The sequence below is a fragment of the Octopus sinensis genome, linkage group LG15 (assembly GCF_006345805.1).
Source record: "Octopus sinensis linkage group LG15, ASM634580v1, whole genome shotgun sequence".
Classification (NCBI taxonomy): Eukaryota; Metazoa; Mollusca; class Cephalopoda; order Octopoda; family Octopodidae; genus Octopus; species Octopus sinensis.
In genome coordinates, this window is record NC_043011.1 from 45,259,589 (window position 1) to 45,281,152 (window position 21,564).

General features: G+C 38.9%; 1 protein-coding gene across 7 annotated transcripts in view; it reads left to right on the plus strand.

Annotated features, from left to right (window-relative positions):
* Positions 1-21,564, plus strand: part of LOC115219859 (shootin-1-like) — a 145,121-nt gene that overhangs the window by 97,411 nt on the left and 26,146 nt on the right. For all 7 annotated transcript variants that reach the window (XR_005002247.1, XR_005002246.1, XR_005002249.1 and 4 more), the window contains exons 5-14: positions 520-685; positions 5,342-5,439; positions 7,344-7,425; positions 7,870-7,964; positions 9,862-10,008; positions 10,986-11,139; positions 12,301-12,397; positions 14,275-14,327; positions 16,410-16,513; positions 17,214-17,270. Coding sequence is in view for 2 of the 7 variants with exons in the window: in XM_029790150.2 (XP_029646010.1) it covers positions 520-685; positions 5,342-5,439; positions 7,344-7,425; positions 7,870-7,964; positions 9,862-10,008; positions 10,986-11,139; positions 12,301-12,397; positions 14,275-14,327; positions 16,410-16,513; positions 17,214-17,270 (1,053 nt within the window). In the remaining 5 variants the exon portion in view is untranslated. The remainder of the gene's footprint in view (positions 1-519; positions 686-5,341; positions 5,440-7,343; positions 7,426-7,869; positions 7,965-9,861; positions 10,009-10,985; positions 11,140-12,300; positions 12,398-14,274; positions 14,328-16,409; positions 16,514-17,213; positions 17,271-21,564) is intronic.

Here is a 21,564-nt window from a genome sequence, read left to right on the forward strand (position 1 = left end):
ATCATATAAGTGTGCATTTTGAGTATCCTGGGTGAAAGACCCTCAGGGTAAAATGGACATTACTGAGTTTACATTTTGGTCAGTTGAAATACTCCAACAGAGTAGGCAGATGAAAGCTTGCTTATTATGTGAATGAGAGAAAAAGAGAGTGTATGCAAAGAGAGTATATGTGTGTGAGACTGAGAGAGAGTATGTATGGTGAAAAGAGAGAGTGTGTGAGAGAGAAAGAGTGCTTGTGTGAGAGAGAAAGTGAGTGAGAGAGAGAGAGAGAGTGTGTGTGTGTGTGTAAGTGAAATAGAGAATGTGTGTGTAAGTGAAAGAGAGAGTGAGAGAGAGTGTGTATGTGTCTGTGTATGCTTGTGTGTGTGTGAGAGTGTGAGTGAAAGGGAATGTTTATATGAGAAAAAGAAAGTGTGTGTGTGCTTGTGTGTGAGAAAGGGAGAGAGAGTGTGTGTGTGTATGTGTGTGTCTAAGAACAAATCTCCATGTCATTTGATTTTGTTGTCTCTTTGCTTCCAGGTGACCAAAGAAAACAAAGAATTGCGTCGGAAGAGCCAGGATTTGCTGTCTAAACTAGATTTAAATGCAGACCTTCGTGTGTTTGAAATTGATATAGAGAAGGAAGATGGTGGTCAACAGAATGAGGAATCAGAGGAGAGGATCCATTACCAGAATCAACTGGAAGGTAAAGGATGGAACTGACAACTGATTGGGAAGATTAGGGTGGAGGGGTTAACTGGGAGGTGTGTGGGTGACGATGGTGGCAGTGAAGGTGTAGAAGTGATGGTGGTTAGATGAAATGGTTAGTAGGGTAGTGGTGGTGGCTGTGGCATGTGGTGGTGGTGGTTTGTTTTGTTTTATGTCCCAGGGTAAGAAGGAACTGTTGATGTTTTCCATTTGTAGATAAAAATAGATGTATAGACAAACAGGCAGAATGATGGATGGATGGGTAGATAGATATAGATAGATAGATTTAGGAAGATAAATAGATATAGAAAGATAGATAGATAGATATAGATTGATGGATGGATGGATAGACAGATGAATGGATAGACGAGTAGATGGATGGATAGACAGGTAGCTGGGTGGATAGACGGGTAGCTGGATGGACAGAGGGGTAGATGGATGGATAGACAGGTAGATAGATGGGTAGATGGATGGATAGATAGGTAGATGGATGAGTAGAGGGGTAGATAGATGGGTAGAGGGGTAGATAGATGGGTAGAGAGGTAGATAGATCTGTAGAGAGGTAGATAGATGGGTAGAGGGGTAGATAGATGGGTAGAGGGGTAGATGGTTAGATATATAAATGGGTAGATAGATAGATTGATAGATAGATAGGTAGATAGATAGATGGGTAGGTAGATAGATAGACAAAAGGGGTGGATGGATTGATTGATAGTTGATTGATGGATAGGTATACAGACAAGGGAAGTAGTGCATCAACGAATAGGTTGCTTGATATATTGATTAAATATTTAGTTAATTAGAATAATTTAATTAGAATAATTAATAGACAGTCAAACAGATACAAATATTCAGGCATTAAGACAAACTGATATATACGGATAGGTGGATGGGTGGTGGGTAGGTGGGTAGGTAGGGAGAGAGAAGAATAGAGAGTCAGTCGCAAATATAGAGATAGAATGATAGATAGATAGACAAGGAGAGAGAAAGAGAGGTAAGTAGAAAGTCAGCTAGATAGATAGATGATAGATAGATAGATAAATGGATTTACCTAGATAGACAGATAAACAGATGGATGGATGGACATACAGACAGATAGATAGATAGACAGATAGACTGACAGACGGATGGAAAACAGACAGGAGAGATGGAAGGAAGTACTAGTTGACTGTATGCCAGGTGAGAATAAAAAGTTGACAGTTCAGTGCAGTAGAAATATCAAATGGTGACTCAGAAATACCATATTTGAAATTATTTTAGCAAATTATCTTTCTGTCTGTCATCATCATCATCTCTTGATGGAATTTAGGCTTAACAAATTCCCATTGCATAGCAGGAATTTATGCGGTGGGTGGGAGAGGGTATGGAGAGATGGTTGATGTCACATGTTTATACACTGTAACAGTAAAGGTTTCTGGGATTTATATATATACACACACACACATATATATATATACATACACACACACATATATATATATATACATAAACACACACATATATATATACATAAACACACACGTGTATATATATATATATATATAACGGGGGGGGGGGGAGTTTACGAAAATAAACAAAAGACGAAGGCAGGTGGAGTACAAACAAACAAATGTATTAGTATAGCGCTCTGGAATAGAAATAGAAAAAGTCTTTTGCGTTTCGAGCCTACGCTCTTCAACAGAAAGATACACAGAAAAAAAACAAGGAGAGAAAAAATATGCGTGTAGGAGCTAACGATCTATCATGGCGTCCAGATATATATATATATACATATACATACATACATACAATTGTTAAAGAGGGCAACAAACATTAAGGCAAGGCAAACATCTCAAGTCATATGCAATATTATTATTAGAAAAAAATTCAAAGTCTTACAGCTGTTTCTGGGATATCTCCGAGTATGGGATATTCTGTCATCAGAGACAAGACAAATAGGGAAAAATAAGGAAAATAAGAATGGTATCTCTTTTCTCTTTTACTTGTTTCAGTCATGTGACTGTGGCCATGCTGGAGCACCGCCTTTAGACGATCAAATCGACCCCAGGACTTAGTCTTTGTAAGCCTAGTACTTATTTAATCGGTCTCTTTTTGCCGAACCGCTAAGTTACGGGGACGTAAACACACCAGCATTGGTTGTCAAGCGATGTTGGGGGAACAAACACAGACACACAAACACGTACATACACATATATATATATATATACATATATACGATGGGCTTCTTTCAGTTTCCGTCTACCAAATCCACTCACAAGGCTTTGGTCGGCCCGAGGCTATAATAGAAGACACTTACCCAAGGTGCCATGCAGTGGGACTGAACCCGGAACCATGTGGTTGGTTAGCAAGCTACTTACCACACAGCCACTCCTGCGCCTATATTAATGAGATGACGACATAGAGGAAGGGAGTAAAAGAATAAGGAGTTGGAAAGAGAGAAGAAAAAAGAACTTTCCGAAAGTTGAACTATGAACTTTTATGCTTCTTTTTCCTTCTCTCTGTCCATCTCCTTATTCTTTTACTCCCTTCCTCTATGTCGTCATTTAATTATTATAAACCATTCTCATTTTCCCTATTTATCTCTGATGACAGAATATCCCATACTCGGTGATATCCCAGAAACAGCTGTAAGACTTTGAATTTTTTCCAATAATAATATTGTATACTACTTGAGATGTTTGCCTTGCCTTAATGTTTGTTGCCTTGCCTTAATGTTTGACGCTCCGTTTAACAATTATATATCCACTGCATTGGAAATCTGCAATGGCTCCATAGCTACTGTCTCAGCTATAAATTTGGAGCCCTAGAAATCCGTTACAGCTCTTACCTAGTGTACCTAATTGTTTAGATCACCTGTGAACTAAACCCCCATACTTTCTACATTATATATATATATATATATATATATATTTTTTTTTTACACATGTATATATATATACGTACATACATTCATACATATATATATATATATATATATATATATATATATACATACATTCATACATGCATTCATACATATATACATACATTCATACATATATACATACATTCATATATATATATACATACATTCATACACACACACACACACATATATACATACATACATTCGTACACACACACACATATATATATACATACATACATTCGTACACACACACACATATATATACATACATACATTCGTACACACACACACACACACACACATATATATATATATACATATATACATACATTCGTACACACATACACACATATATATATATACATACATTCGTACACACACACACACACACACATATATACATACATTCATACATACATATATATATATATATATATACATGCATTCATACACACACTGCCTAAATACCAATCTTGAGAAATTAGGCTTCTCAAAATGAGAAAGCTAATTCAAAGACTACAGATCCAATCCATTACTGGAACTATAAAAATCTGTAAAACTTTCCAGAAGTTTATCATTTAAATATATATGAACATGTCTAGACATGCAACTATATGCATGAGAATACCTACATACATAAAACAAAACATACATATCTGCACTCATACATACATACATACATACATATAAATAAATAATTGTTTATGGTGTACACAACTGTTTCATGAGTTCTAAAGAGCTCAAAACAGATTTAAATGAATAGACGTAACTCTACTTTCTAAAGAATTACGTACTTTATTAAGGTTGTGAATGAATAAGTATACACACATATGGATGCATGTATATATACTCACACATCATCATCATTGGTTTAACAGCTGTTTTTCCATGCTCGCATGATTTGAGCAGAATTTCATTGAAGCAGATTTTTTAGGGCCAGATGCCCTTCCTGTCACAAACCCTCACCTGCTTCCAAGTAAAATCATATTTCCTCCACAACCAAACTTGTTTTCATGGAAGATTCAGAATGCAGGACACTGCTTGCATAACAGTGACATTCGTTTACATCTATCACGTGGTGTCAAAGCAACAAGATAGTCACACACACACACACACACATAGGCATACACACACACATATATATTTATAAATTATGTGCTTCTTTCAGTTTCCATTTGCCAAATCCACTCATGAATCTTTGATCAGTACAGGGGTATCGTAGAAGACACTTGTCGGAGGGTGCCACATGGTGGGATTGAACCTGAAACCATGTGAATGACAAGATCTTTTCTGCCTTGCAATGTATTTGGCAAGCTCATCAATGCTGGCAGTATGCAAAAAAGCATCCGTTAGACATTGTAAAGTGGTTGGCATTAGGAAGGGCCTACAGCCACAGAAAACTTGCCAGAGGTGATGTGGAGATTGGTGCAGCCCTACAGCTTTGAAGATCCTGTCAAATTGTTCAACCCATGCCAGCATGGAAAACAGATATTAAAGGATGATGGTGAGAATAATGATATGAACCCATGCAACCAAGACGTGGCCTTCTGACTTAACATGAAGGGTAGTAAATCTAACTAGGGACTCTGGCTGGCACAACCCATCCAACCCAATTCAATATGGAAAAGCTAATAAGGGTGATGATGATGATGATGATGATGATAAATTGTATATGGATTTGCATGTATGTACACCCCACCCCCACCCCCACACACACATATGTAATGTCTGATTATCCTTTCTCAGATCTACAGAATAAAGTGGCTGAAATGAAGTTAAAGAATGCTGAACTCCAAGAGGAACAGAACAACCGAGAAGAGGAGAATCGAGAAACCAAAGAGAGGGTAAGTTGGAGAGGGAGGTTGCGGTGTTTGTGTGTTGGTCACACTAATGAAACACACAAAGACAGGTCATCAACAGCATGGATATAAGTAGGTCCATTACCAATAGAAAATAAAATACACTTGATGCCATGTCATTCCAAACCACAATGCCCCCTTTCCATAACCAGCTGCAGGCTAATAAGGAAATGTATTATAATCAAACTAAGCAAAACCGAGTTTATTGAGCAAGACACCTGCTGAAAAATTACCAGACGAGACTCATCTGCACCGAATGATGCACAACAACCAGTTGTCCAGAATCTCACCCTGTCTGTGTGTGTGTGTGTGTGTGTGTGTGTGTATACTCAAAATAAGCAACAAGAATGACTCTGGTAATTTGGTACGATCGTTTCGTACTACATCATTTTATTAAATGTTGTAAGTATTACGACAGTTTTAAAATGCTGAGTACTCATCAGCCAATTATAGAGGTTTTCCATTCATACAAAAATTTTCATATCAAGTGGCAACATTATAGAGAAGGTAGATATATAGACAAAGATGTGGATTTAAATTTTAAGAACATTTGAGGTAGTGGAGCTCATCAAACTGACTGACTAAGATTCAGTTGTTCCAAACTACTTTAAGGTTCTGAGAATGAAGAACAAGTGAGAGGAGGCAATAAAGATTTTCTAATTATAGGAATAGGGTAAAGGGGGTGTCATAGCTCCATATAAGGAATTTGTGTGGAAGACAGCATTGTCATATATATATATATATATATATATATAATATAGGTGCAGGCATGGCTGTGTGCTAAAAAGCTTGCTTCCCTACAACATGGTTCTGGGTTGTGTATATATACATATATATATTTACACACACAGCACACATGTCGAGTGGTTGGTGTTAGGAAGGGCATCCAGGTGTAAAAATCATGCAAAAGCAGTCACAGAAGTCTGGTGCAGGCTTCTCTCTGGTTGGCTCTTGTGAAACCGTCCCACCCATGCTAGCATGGAAGGCAGACGTTAAATGACATACATAGATATAAATACAGTACAAAACCCATTACACACTTACATACACCACATTACTTCACACACCCCCAGATATATGCACACATATCATAGGATACACACACACACAATAAGTGGGTGAATCTGAGAGGGGAATAATTTGAATAAAATTGTAATTTACTGATCCTCCAGTATTTTCTTTTATGCAAAGCCACGAACATTTCAGCACCCCCTATATGTATATAGGGGTTGCTCCAATATGATCTGGCAGAGTTTCTACAGCTGGATGCCCTTCCTAACGCCAACCACTCCAGAGTGTAGTGGGTGCTTTTACATGCCACCAGCACAAGGGCCAGAAAGGCGGTACTGGCAACGGCCACGCTCAAATGGTGTTTTTTACGTGTCACCTACACAGGAGCCAGCCCAGCGGCACTGGCAACAATCTCACTCGAATACACACACACACACATATATATATATATACATATATATATATATATATATATATATATATATATATATATATATGTATGTATTAAAACATAGCCTGGAATTTTTAGTATTATTTTCAATTACAGTTGTTTCAATACAACATGAAAAATCCATTTCATGAACATAAAATATTATTAAAATGTATACAATGAATTCATAACATGATAATATCTAAATACATTTCTTTAAGTATCCATGTGTATTTCCTTAGACTGAGTTTCAAAAATAATATTAGTAGAAGTACTTCTTGAGGATATAGCTTGAATTTCAATCTTTTTCATGTACTATGTGTGTGTGTGTGTGATAATACACTCGACAGTTGCATATCTGTCATATCACAGGTGAAAGGTAGAGAGAATGTGGAGATGTTGTGGTGTTCATAGCAAATCTATGGTTCTTCTTCTTCTCTACTTCCAGTTAGTTACTGTTGAAAAAGACAACAAAGAAATGAAAGAAGCGCTGAAACAATACAGAGAGACTTTGGAAGAATTCCGAAGAGGTGAATATGTTTGTTTTTGAAAAACTGGGTTGTCTGATGTGTTATGTGCTGTACGCATATTTATGTGTGTGTGTTTGTCTTATGATATGTGTGTATGTATATTTATGTGTGTGTGTGTGTGAAATAATGTGTATGTAAGTGTGTAATGGGTTTTGTACTATATTTATATCTATGTATGTAGCCTGTGTACTGTGTGGTGTATGAATATATATACATGCATGTGTGTGTATGTGTGAATGTGTGTCTAGTGGTGTGTTATGTGGTATATGTATTTATGTACATGTATCTGTCTTTGTGTGTATGCGCTGTGTACTGGCGTGGGTGGTGGTGCATTTTATGTACTGGTGTGTTATGTGGTATATGTGTGTGTGTGTTATGTACCACTATAGTCTCACAATGGGTCTGTTGTTGTTCCTTAATGTCTGTTTATTCTTTTTGTTCCAGTTTATGAAAGTTCCTATGAAGAATATGAAGACATACGCAAAAAATACAATGAAGAACGACAGTGTCGTAATGAAGCAGAACAATATGCGAAGAAGGTATGTGCATATTGGTGTGTGTATCTGTTGTGTATCTGTGTGTGTGTGTGTGTCTACTTTATATATAGATAGATACACACGAGGGGTGTTCCTTAAAGATTTCCCTTGATTCACTCCCCAAGGACTGGGATAAATGAAACTTGACATAATTATTAGTCCTTTTCTACATAGCCACCACCAATGGTGACACACTTCTCCCATCACTTTATGTGGAGGCACATGGCCTAGTGGTTAGAGCAGCGGACTTGCAGTCAAGGGATCATGGGTTCGAATCTCAGACCGGGCGATGTGTGTGTTTATGAGCGAAACACCTAAGCTCCACGTGGCTCCGACAGAAGGTAATGGCAAACTTCTCCTGACTCTTTCGCCACAACTTTCTCTCACTCCTTCCTCTTGCATCATGCAGCTCACCTGCAATGGACCGGCGTCCTGTCCAGGTGGGGAACCTATACACCAAGGAAACCGGGAAACTGGACCTTATGAGCCAAGCATGGCTCGAAAAGGAACAAGCAAACAAACAAACATCACTTTATGTAGTTGTGAAGATGTTGTCTGTAGAAGTCAGTTGATTGCATCTGGAGCCAAAACTTTACCTCAGAAATAACTTCTTCATCATCCGAAAAGTGCTTCCCCTTCAGAAAAGACTTCATGGTTGGAAAGAGGTAGAAGTCAGATGGTGTGAAGTCAAGAGGGTAAAGGGGATGAGGAAGGATTTCATAGCTGCATAGCTTTGGTTAGCATGCTATGCCTCTCTGTTTTAGTGGTGCCCTGCAATTTCTGCAACAGAGAAGCATAATATGTCCTGTTAATTGTGGTGTCATCATCACTACTCTGTGGTGGTTCCAAAAGACTCTGAGCATCACCATGCCTGCTGAGGGTCGGACATGAGCCTTCTTTTGAGGCGGTGAGTTATCATGCTTCTGTTGCTTCGGCTGGATTTTAGTCTCAGGTTCATAGTGATGGACCCATATTTCATCCTGTGTGATAAGTCTGCTGAAAAAGTCCTCCTCGTTTTCTTAGCACATTACCTAAAGAGCCTTGGAGCAACTGATTTGTTCCTGCTTCTATAAAGGTATGAGCATCAAGGGAATCCCTCGTGCAGACAATTTCCATATGTGCAAATGGTTGTAACTGTTTTTTTCCATGGACCCTACACTTATCTTCACTTCTTGGGCTAGTAGGCAAATAGTTATGCAGTGATCCTCCAAAATGGCGGCTTTCAATTTATGGATGGTGTCATCTCAATAGTGGTATGTAGCCATCCAGGAATAGAAGCAGTTTTCACTGATGTCCAACCACATTTGAACTGGGGATGCATTGTCACCATAAACTTCTTTCATCTCATCGAAAGTCTCTTTTGGTGTACGACCTTTCAAGTATAAGAGCCTGATCACTGATCTGCATTCAACTGCCTCCATTTATAACACCTTAGTCCACTTCAGCCCTAAAGGACAAACAAATACCAATGGAAAGCTGCAATTCACAATGTGACATGTAGAGATATGTATGATTATAAATATATGTATGTATATATATATATATTTTTTAAAATAAAAATAAGAAATAAGTGGAAATTTTACCAGTAAGTGTGTTAAATTATAAGGCACAAAAAGAAAATGACTTTCCCCAGACACAGCAGAATATGCTTCAACACACAAACTCACATAAAGAATCTTGAAAACCAAATCCCAAAACGATATATATATATATATATATATATATATAGCAGAAGCAATAGAAGGAATCGAAGGTCAAGAGTTTCATGCATTAACACTTATCAAACTAGTTCTAAATATTAATAATATATATATATATATATATATATACACTTGTGTTTTGAGTTCTATTTTTCCTGTTTGCATCACCAAACTAATAAATTTATATATTTCCATATCAGTTGCACCATGAGACAGAGGTGATAAAGAGACAAAGTAGAATCTTACTGTGTCAAGATTTTGGTGATGAACGTCTACAGAAGGCCTTGGATGACATTGAGCTGTTGAACCGAGAACTTCTGGAGCTGAAGGATGAAACAGAGAAAGAGGTATGTCTACAGTGATGTGTGTATACATTGGTGTGTGTATATAGAGGTATATAAGTGTGGGTGTACAGTGGTATAGGTGTCTGTATATTTGATGGCAATATTTGTTAGCGTTCATGAAGTTAATGACAAAATTCTGTTGTTGTTGATAATAATGGTTAATCACTAGTAATAGCTGTGACGATGATGGTGGTGGTAGGGGTGGTGGTAGAGGTGGTGGTGATGGCAGTGGTGGTGATAGTGATGGTGGTGGTGATAGAGTTAGCGATGGTGGTGCTAAAGTGGTAGTGTTGATTGATGGTCAGTTTGTCACTGGAATTGCAGCTTTCCATTGGTATTTGTTTGTCCTTTCCAAATGGAAGTTGTAGCAATTGTTGTACAGCTGCTAGTAGTAGTATCAGCAGCAGTAGTTGTAGTAGTAGTGGTGATGGTTGATGATCTGTTGTTGCTTGGAAGTGTTAATGGTGGTGGTGGTGGTGGTGGTATGTATGAATACACTTACATTAACACACAAACATTACCATCAACATAGGCGCAAGAGTGGCTGTGTGGTAAGTAGCTTGCTAACCAACCACATGGTTCCAGGTTCAGTCCCACTGCGTGGCACCTTGGGCAAGTGTCTTCTACTATAGCCTCAGGCCAACCAAAGCCTTGTGATTGGATTTGGTAGATGGAAACTGAAAGAAGCCCGTCGTATATATACATATATGTATGTGTGTGCATATGTTTGTGTGTCTGTGTTTGTCCCCCCAACATCGCTTGACAACCGATGCTGGTGTGTTTAGCAGTTCAGCAAAAGAGACTGATAGAACAAGTACTAGGCTTATGAAGAATAAGTCCTAGGGTCGATTTGCTTGACTAAAGGTGGTGCTCCAGCATGACCACACTCAAATGACTGAAACAAGTAAAAGAGTATCAACAGCAGCAGCAGCAGCTGTAACAATAACAAGTACAAGAACCATTGTTTATATTGAACACAGGTCACCAGTTTAAAGGCAGAAATAGAGTTGTACAAATCAAGCGAAGGCAACATTAAAATAATCAAGAAGAACAAGGAACTGGAAGAACAGAACAACAGTTTGGAAAACAATTTGGTCCAGCAGCGGGAGCAGTATGAGAGTCTTAGTAAGAAATGTAAGTTTTACCTTGTTGTCACCTTTCTGTTTTTGTTATAAACACCTCTGTAACTATCACACCAGTCAACGAAAATGCCTCTGCATCAGTGGTTCTCAGCCAGGGACCATATGGCTCTTGAGGGGCCCTTTAAGATTTTTGGGGTCCATGCAACAAAATAGTAAATTAGGGGATCTACACTAGTATTTGAAGGGCCCCTGAAAACCTTTTGCTTTAGATGTATGTATTGGTATGTATTGCAAAGAAACAGCTGGGTTTTTCTCTCATGTTTTACATAGTTCAACCTACACAAGTGAAAGTGTGAAAAGCAAAATAGGGGTTTTGAAAGAAGTTTCTATGAAACATCAAATGGCTGTTGGGGTCCACCAGAATAAAATAGTAATCAAAGGGGTCCATAGATAAAATATGGTTGAGGACCCCTGCTCTACTTGGTCACACAACTTGCTAGAAGTAGTAAACAAAGATCCTGCAAATCATTCGTCAGAATGGCAAGGATCATCTAGTTATTGTTAAGGATGACTAGATGAATTATCCTGTGACTTTGTTTAACCCTTTAGGACTTAAACCAGCCAACTCCAACCCAAATTAGAAACTTACTATTTGTAAATCTCACAACAAGAGATATTCAGCAACAGTACTTTGGAGTAGAGATTATTTGCCAACATAACATGGCAGTCCTGGTTTAGGATGAATGTTGCAGTAATTTAGCCCCAGGAGACATCGTCCCCAGCTGGCTATACGACATGATCTGTGTCCTGTATATATATATCACCGTGACCGACCAGGCTATCAGATGTTGCTACACATCGCTGGTCACAATGCACTTCGCATTGTTTTAGCCTTCAAATGACGCCACCCCGCTGGCTAAGTGAGCAGGCCAGTATATATATATATATACATACATACATATATACATATATATATATATATATAATATATATATATATATATATATATATATACACATGTAGATCCACAGAGATAATTAGAATATTTAATTCCTTACCATTATTTGGTGCCAATTCCCAAATATATATTGCTATTCCTCCTTGGGACACAAAGGGGGACATAATATCTACATTTCCACACCTAAACCAACACACAAATGTCCGACATTATAACCCTGAGTAACGATATCCATCTCTTTGTATATTCCATCAGATAGCGATCTGGAAAAAATCTATGAGGACAGCAAACGGCCACCTCCGCCGCCACCACCACCGCCTCCACCACCACTACCACCTCAGAACTCCAAGGGGTAAGTAAAGTATTGGTTTTTAACCCATGTCACACCAACTGCCAACGAATTGCCCTTGATTAACTTGTTTCTGTCCCTTTTCTCATTGTCCCCTACGATCGATGAATGTTAACAGACAGATCCCTTTTTCTTCCCATTCAACTTTTGCAGTATTTGGGTAGCGAAGCCAACCAGAGAGCCCCTATGGAATCACTCGAGCCCCTAGAAATAGAAGCTACATTCTCTTCAAATCATACCCCTTGTTTTCTTAAAAAAAAAAGGACACATTACATACACAGTGTCTGCAATCTAGACAGGATAGTCACAGTTGGAACATACTTGATCATAAGTTTACTAGATTGGAACTAGCTTAGGGGCTAAAAATACATGCTAAAAATACTAGCCAAATCTCCCTCTGTGGATTGACCTCATCCTTCTTGGAAGTTATTTTACTGATCCTGGATAGGTGACAGGCAAAGTTGATTCATGTGGGATTTGAACTCAAGTTAAGGATGTATGTAACTAAATACCATTCAAAGATACAATTAAACTCTACCACTCTGTTATACACTAATCGTTAACAGATTTGGCTTCAGTTAGATTTGATCTCAGAATCTAGAGGTTTGAAATAATAAAATGTTTTTATATATTTTGCTTCAGTGGTTGGCGTTAGGAAGGGCATCCAGCCGTAGAGACACTGCCAAATCTGACTGGCCTGATGAAGCCTTCCAGCTTTACAGACCCCAGTTAAACCGTCCAACCCATGCTAGCATGGAAAACGGACGCTAAAAAATGATGATGATGATGATGATATTTGTTTCAGTATAATACAATATTAAGGCAATGAGCTGGCAGAATCATTAGCACCCAAGGCAAAATGCTCAGTAGCATTTCATGTTTTTATGTTCTGAATTCGATAAAATAAGTACCAGTTGAGTACTGGGGTTGATGTAATTGACTTATCCCCTTCCCTGAACTTTCGAGCATTTTGCCAAAATTTGAAATTTCAAATTTTGGCAAAATGCTCAAAAGTTCAGGGAAGGGGATAAGTCAGTTACATCAACTCCAGTACTCAACTGATACTTATTATGTGATGGAAGCACTCTGTCGGTTACAACGATGAGGGTTCCGGTTGATCCGACCAACGGAACAGCCTGCTCGTGAAATTAACGTGTAAGTGGCTGAGCACTCCGCAGACACGTGTACCCTCAACGTAGTTCTCGGGGATATTCAGCATGACACAGAGAGTGACAAGGCCGGCCCTTTGAAATACAGGTACAACAGAAACAGGAAGAAAGAGTGAGAGAAAGTTGTGGTGAAAGAGTACAGCAGGGATCACCACCATCCCTGCTGGAGCCTCGTGGAGCTTTAGGTGTTTTCGCTCAATAAACACTCACAACGCCTGGTCTGGGAATCGAAACCGTGATCCTACAACCGCGAGTACGCTGCCCTAACCACTGGGCCATTGCGCCTCCACACTTATTATGTACCTTATTTATATATGAAATACTACAATTTGCCATCATTATTGATGGCACATGGTCAGTTAGTACAATATAGTTTTTACAATATAATATATCATTTGACCTCAACTCTTAATATTTTTCTCTCATGGATCAAACTCTTAACCCTCACTCGACATTATTCTGTCTTGCCTTATGTCACACTCACAGTCTCTGTCTCTATATTATTGTGTCTCACTCAACCTTACTCTCACTTTCTTTCTGTTCCTCTCTATATTTATCTGTCTCTCCCCTCTCTCTTTTTATCGTCACTGTATTCGCCACCCATGTTATACTCTCAAATAATGATGTGTCTCTGCCCCCTCCCCACTCATGTACTTCTACTATATCTGAATGATTAGTCTCACTCTCCCTTCCTCCTCCCCTCTTCGACAGGTTCCTGGCAAGATGGAAGAAAAAGAAAGCTCGAGTGTCAAAGACTGAAGAAGGTAAGGAACACATTTGGTTATTGTTGAACAAAATATTTCATTATTGTTTTACAATATATGTATATATGTGTGTGTATATATATGTAGAGGTGCAATGGCCCAGTGTTTAAGGCAGCGGACTCACGGTCATAGCATGGCAGTTTCGATTCCCAGATCGGGCGTTGTGAGTGTTTATTGAGCGAAAACACCTAAAGCTCCATGAGGCAGGGGGTGGTGCCGACCCCTGTTGTACTCTCTCGCCACAACTTTCTCTCACTCTTTCTTCTGTTGCCCTGCTTGCTTAGCCAGTGGGGTGGCATCATCTTGAAGGCTAAAACAATGCGAAGCGCATTGTGACCAGCAATGTGTAGCAACATCTGATAGCCTGGTCGGTCACATGATATATATATATATATATATTTATATATTTATATATATGTCTTACTGGTGAAGGCCAGTTTATAGGGTTATCCTGAGTTTCGCGCCATAAAGGGTACCTTTATGGCGTATCTTCAAACCCCAAGACCTGTTTATCTATGGCCTCTTTAAAATATAGAGGGGGAAACAATACAGATCTGTATCGTTTCCCCCTCCATATTTTAAAGAGGCCATAGGCCAACAGGTCTTATGGTCTGAAGATATGTCCTAAAGGTACCCTTTATGGCAAGAAACCCAGGGTAACCCTATAAAGCAGCCTTCACCAGTAATTAATAGAGACTGCTCTACTTCTTAGTGTTTGCTTCTTCTCTGGATTTGTTTTTCTAAAAAAACGATATATATATATATAGGAGGTTATGAGAGGTAATGGTGTCAACAAGATCCAAAGTTGTCAGGTAATGCTAAGTAAGTGCTATGGATAGACCATAGTTAAGCTCGATGATTATACGAAAAAGGAGTCCAACATAGGTCATATATCAGCATGTGTATATATAAAAACTTTTTATCTCATTCTGAAAAAAACAGCTTATATATATATACACACACTTTTGAATTTATGTAAATGTGTATAGAACAATATAACAGTTGAATAAAGTTACAGCATGGTCTGGTTTCACATTTTTCATCATTGTATTTAAGAGCATTAAAAAACAAAAAACATTTAGTAATGTTTATAAAGTTCAATTAGTGCTCTCCTACATTTGTAGTAATCATCAGATTTCAAAATGTATTGACTGACAGTTGAGTTGAGTTCTTGACAACTGTAGTTAAAGGACTGACTTCTTCCTTTTTATACTTTTTAAAAGTCAGTCCAATGGACAATGCTGAGTTGTCAAACATTTAAACCAAATTTTCTCAAAACAACTTGTCCAACTGTCCCATAGGCCCCCCTTTTGAGAAACACTGATTTAACCTAAATTTGAGACACCAGTAAAAGAAGAAATAAAGATAGACTTTTTTTCTATTCCAAGAAAAACGATTTTACAAATGCACGTTCCCACGGCTTCATGGATCGCATTCTCACCTGGAATCGATTTTTGTAATTTTTTCAAGACTTATACATGCCCTGATACTGTCACTATCTACATATCAACTTTGAGCACAATCAATGGAGGATGCCTGAGATCCTAGAAGACACACACACAGACAGACAAAACGGATTTTATATAATATATAGGGTAAAGACCCCCTTCGGTCATGAATGACCATGGGTTTGCACCTAGAGAGTTACCCTCTGAGGCACAAGTCTGGGCAAGGTTGTTTTATGGAAGACCAGCAGTCGCCCATGCATACCGGCCTCCCCTCTCCACGTCACCGATGTTGTCCAAGGGAAAGGCAAAGGGGCCGATACAGCTTGGCACCAGTGACGTCGCAACTCATTTCTACAGCTGAGTGAACTGGAGCAACGTGAAATAAAGTGTCTTGCTCAAGAACACAACATGCAGCCCGGTCCGGGATTCGAGATATATATATATATATATATATTAAATATAACCATCCTCAGATATAACATCTGTTTCAAGACACAATTTCACATCAGGAATCTTGCAAAACAAATACGCACAAACCCTGTAGTCATGTATATCTATCTTTCTAGCTGTGTGTGTGTGTGTGTTTGTCTGTCTGTCTATATATTAATCTATGTCTATCTCTGTACATCCACAGAAAATACTACCACAGTCAAAGAAGATCTCCACAAGAAAGCTCTTGAAGAAATGATGAGTCGCATCAGAGATGGAAGAGGTCTGACTGGAGCAAAGATGAGACGGGTATGTTACATGTATGTGGTGCGCGCGCGTGTGTGTGTGTGTGTGTGTGTGTGTGTGTGTGTGTGTGTGTGAGAGTAATAATAATAATAATAATAATAATAATAATAATAAATGCCCTGATGCAGTAGCAGGCAATGGCTCTCATAACTTCTCATTTTTACTGATTGGAAGTGTTATCTTGTACATATTTAGTCTTGGAGTAAAAGATGGGCTACAGCAAATATTCTGCTCAATGCCACAGATTTGCTCATCTGTTGTTTTGACCTTAACCAGTTGAGCATGTCCCTTAATGGCTGATGATATGTGTATCGCTGATCACAAACAGAAGTAGTAGGGGAGCATCATAGCCATATGTCGAGAGGAAATCTTTGGAGTTTGAATAATTCACCTTTGGAATCATGGGTGTTTTAGTCATCATCCTTTCACAAATCTTATTCAGGGACCTTTTGAGTGGGATTGGGCTACCCAACCTGAAGAAGATTCTACCTGGGCCCTACCTGCAAGGTCATATGCTGTTTATCTTGATATGAGATCACTATGTCACAGATATATGGTTATGATACATGTGCCTGTTATACTCTTATCAGATGGGTAGTCATGATGGGTATATTGGGCTTCGTATATTTGTACCCCAGTATCACTTTGATGGCATGTGCTGCTCTCTCACTCAGTAATAATAATGTTTTTGTCTCTCTTTCAGCCATCTTGCCAAGATAAACCAAAGGACGAAGCTATTGATGAATTAAAGAATTTAATGGTAAGTCTTCAGTGTGGCACCATCACCACCACCACTACTACCACATCATACCAACACTATCATTAGCATCACTACCACAATACCACCAAGAACAATACCTTACACTTCACACCACTATTGCATGCACCAATGAAGAAGCCTGTATATGGTGGTTACTTGACCTGCTAGAAATAGCAGCCAAATCTCCCTCATGTCACATCCTACTGTTTTAGAAAAGACACAGCAGACAAGGTGGTCCTTGGTTCTCAGTCTGTAGGGGAAAAGATGGGTTGGTTGTGGCTGGAATGTTTTAATTATAAGTTTACTGGATCAGGGAAGACCTGGGGGCTAAAGAACCACCATCATCATCTCACCACTACAGCACCACCACTGCAATACCCATACCACTATAGCACCACTATAAGAATCACAGTTATAACAATCATACAACTACCATACCACTGTAACATCCTCACTACCACTATAACAGTTGGACCATACCACTACACTGGCCACACCACTATAATACTAACACTACTACAGTGCCACTATGACACCCACACCACTACAATATCAACACACAACAATGCAAACACTAATACAGCACTACTACATCAGTCACACCACTAACACTACAACACCTACATCAATGCAGTACCAATACTACTACAGCGCTACTACAACACTAGCACTATCCATGTATATAGTATGGCCCTCAGTTGCAGATGTTGTTTGATCCCAACCTTGCAGACTAATGAAACCTACGTCAAGTACACAGTGCTCCCACTGTTGCCTATGATGGCTAAATGAAACACTGGAATGTTTTATTAAGAAAGGAAGATACAAAATAATCTTCTTTATTTGCTGGCTTCTTCCAAAATATTGTGGGATGACACATGATGTCTGAGTGGATTGGGGCCTCACAGTACAAACAGCTGAGTAGCTAGGGTCAGCTTTAGTTGTTTGTTTAACATCTGTTTATCCAGGTTAGCAAATGTTAGGCCAGGAGGACCTTGGAGCAGGATTCTTACAGCTGGATGCTCCTCCTGTCACTAACCCTAACCTGTTTTTCAAGTATTAGAATATTTATTCCAAAGGAATTTGAAAGTGCAGAGCTAGTGGATGATTTGTCAACAGGAAATGTCAACAAACATCACCAGTTGCAGCCCAGATTGTAAACATTCACTCACACATATACACGTACACATATGCTGGGCTTCTTTTAGCTTCTGTCAACCAAATTTCCTTGCAAGGCATTAGTCAGTTCACAGCTATAGTAGAAGACACTTTCTCAAAGTGCCATCATGCAGTGGAACTGAACCTGAAACCACATGGTTCTAATCACACAGCTATGCCATTGCCTAAATACTAGTTTTTAAATTGGCTCAAGACCAGAAATTTTGGGGAATGGGGTAAGTTGATTACAATGACCCCAGTGCTCGACTGGCACTTATTTTATTGAGCCCAAAAGGACGAAAGGTAAAGTCGACCTCAGTGGAACTTGAACTCAAAATGTGAAGAAATATGAAATTCCACCGAGCATTTTGCCAGTGAGCTAACGATTCTGCCAGCTTGCCACCTCATTCACCTGAATATTGGGAGATGATACATTTCTAAGTGGTTACTGGCTGAGAACCTATTAACAACAACGGGTCATGCTTGGAGGTCAAAACCTTTAACTCTCATCGGCTCAGGTTACCTAGTTGTACAGAGGAACCACTCAATATTTCACAGCCAGCTGTGATAGCACCGCAGATCTGCTGGGTAATTTGTCGGCTTTTCCATATTGAGATCATTTCCTCTTATGAGGCAGAAAGTCACCGGATAATTAACTAGTGTCCTATCCTTGTGGAATGGCTTCGTCACTCTTGTCTAGTTGGGGGCAGGAGATATGCACAACCCACCTCTTTATATCTCTGTCTACCTTTCCCTCCTACTTTCCCCTCTCCCTTCAATTATACTGCTCCCCCTCTCTCTAAAACTGCTAATTAAAAAGCAAAAACAAAACAGTCCAAGTTAAAAAGAGTTAATAAAATTCACATTCTCTTCCTATCCCTCTAACTGCTTTTCTTTTCCTCTCCCTTTAAATCTCCTTCCTCCCCTTCTGCTGTCCTCCTCCTCCTTCTCCCATAGTTCAATGTTTCTCTCTCTCTCTCTCTCTCTCTTCAAACCTCTCCCTTTCATCCTTATCTCCCACTCTTTCCTTTACTCCAACCCACATACACACATTGGCACCACAATGAAGCAATGAATAAAATTAATGGAAGGAGATATATGTGTGTGTGTTTATGTGCGTGCGAATGTGTGTGCATGTGTGTGTGTATGTATTAATGTATGTGTGCGTGTGTGTGCATGAATGTGTGTATGTGGGATGTGAGAGAGGAAGAGAGGGCTAGGGTGGTGGTGGGTATGCTCTATTGTTTTGGGTTGGATAGGTCTGTCTTCTCTATCCAATTGTGAAACCCAAAGATCTTGTAATAAAGGATCATTTATGTAGTCGGAAACATCAAAATAATAACCACACATTAACAACCGCTATACAGATGGGTGTTGTTTTTCTCTGATACTCTGTGTGTGTGTGTGTGTGTGTGTTAGATGACAAAGACACTTGACTACACTGTGAAACATTGTCGGACTTATTCCATCCAAATATGACACATACTTTTGAGGATTATGAAAACACAAGTTGTGCTGTGTGTGCATGTTCATGCATGTATTTGTGTATATATAGTTGGAATTTACAGAAAAGCAAAAGATGAAGACAGGTGTATGAACAACAGGCAGGTGTATTAGTTTGATGCTCAGGAAAATGAAAAAGTCTTTTACATTTCGAGCCTACGCTCTTCAACAGAAAGGAATAAGAGTAAATAAACAGGGAGAGAACAAAAAACTGGTAGATTTAGCAGTCAATCATGGCGTCTGGTATTTGTGTGTATGTAAGGCACAGACGTGGCTGTGTGGTAAAAAGTTTGCTTCCCAACCACATGGTTCTGGGTTCAGTTCCACTGTGTGACACTTTGGGTTTTTTTCTATAGCTTCAGGCCTTGTGAGTGGATTTGGTAGACGGAAACTGACAGTAGCCTATCATATATGTGTGTGTGCATGTGTGTGTACATGCGTATCTTTGTCCCTCCACCACTGCTTGACAACTGGTGTTGGTGTGTTTACATCACTATGACTTAGCAGTTCAGCAACATAGGCCAACAGAATAAGTCCCAGGCTTAAAAACTGAGTACTGGCATCAATTCACTCAGCTAAAATGCTTCAGAGGCAGTGCCCCAGCATGACCGCAGTATAATGACTGAAACAATTAAAAGATAAAATATACATATATATATGTGTGTGTGTGTGTGTGTGTGTGTATATATATATATATATATATATATATTATATATACGCACACACACACACACACCTATACACGCATATATAATTTACTGGACCATAACTTGGTCGGCGTCCAGAAATAAATTTACTGCTTTCCTCTCATGACTTTTAAAATCTGAATATAGGCTGTGTCACATATAACAAATAACATTTTCATTTTCATCATTATCATTTTATGTATATATGTATGTGTGTGTGTGTGTGTGTGTGTGTGTGTGTATGAATGAATGTATGTATGTATGTATGTATGTATGTATGTATGTATGTATGTATGTGATGCCAACCCTCCTCCCAGTTGTATCTCATTAGCATGAAACATTTATATTGAAACAGGACTTGCTAATTGCATTCATTTTTACATGTTTAGAATATATATATATATATATATATATATACATACTCACTCACACACACACACACACACACACACACACAGATACACATATGTGTTTGTATATACATAATGTCTTTAAAATTCAGTGATTCTTTCCACAAGCTCTGGCCTTGACATCTTTAAAACAATGAACAAACTTGGCAACATCTTTGAAACATTAACCTACTGACCCTTTTTCCATTTAGGGAAGACCTACAAAGGTCACAGGTAATGCCCTCTCCTCTCCACCTAGTGATCATCATCATCATCATCAAGAATGAAAAGAACTTTTCAAGAAGCTCCCCCCACCTGCCTTTCTCCCCTCTTCTCCACACTATTAAAATAATTCAAGATAATTCTTTTCATAAAACATGGTCTAGATGCCACATGCTTCCCTTCCCAGCTTGAACCTATGGAACTAAACTGAGGGGATGTTAAAAGGCCTGTCAGTATGGCAATTCTTCCATTTCATGGTGGTGGGCCCCTCATCTGGGATGCCATGTACTGTGATATCTTCTCCGGTGGTAACTTGGTGTGTTCATCTACCAGCCCTGG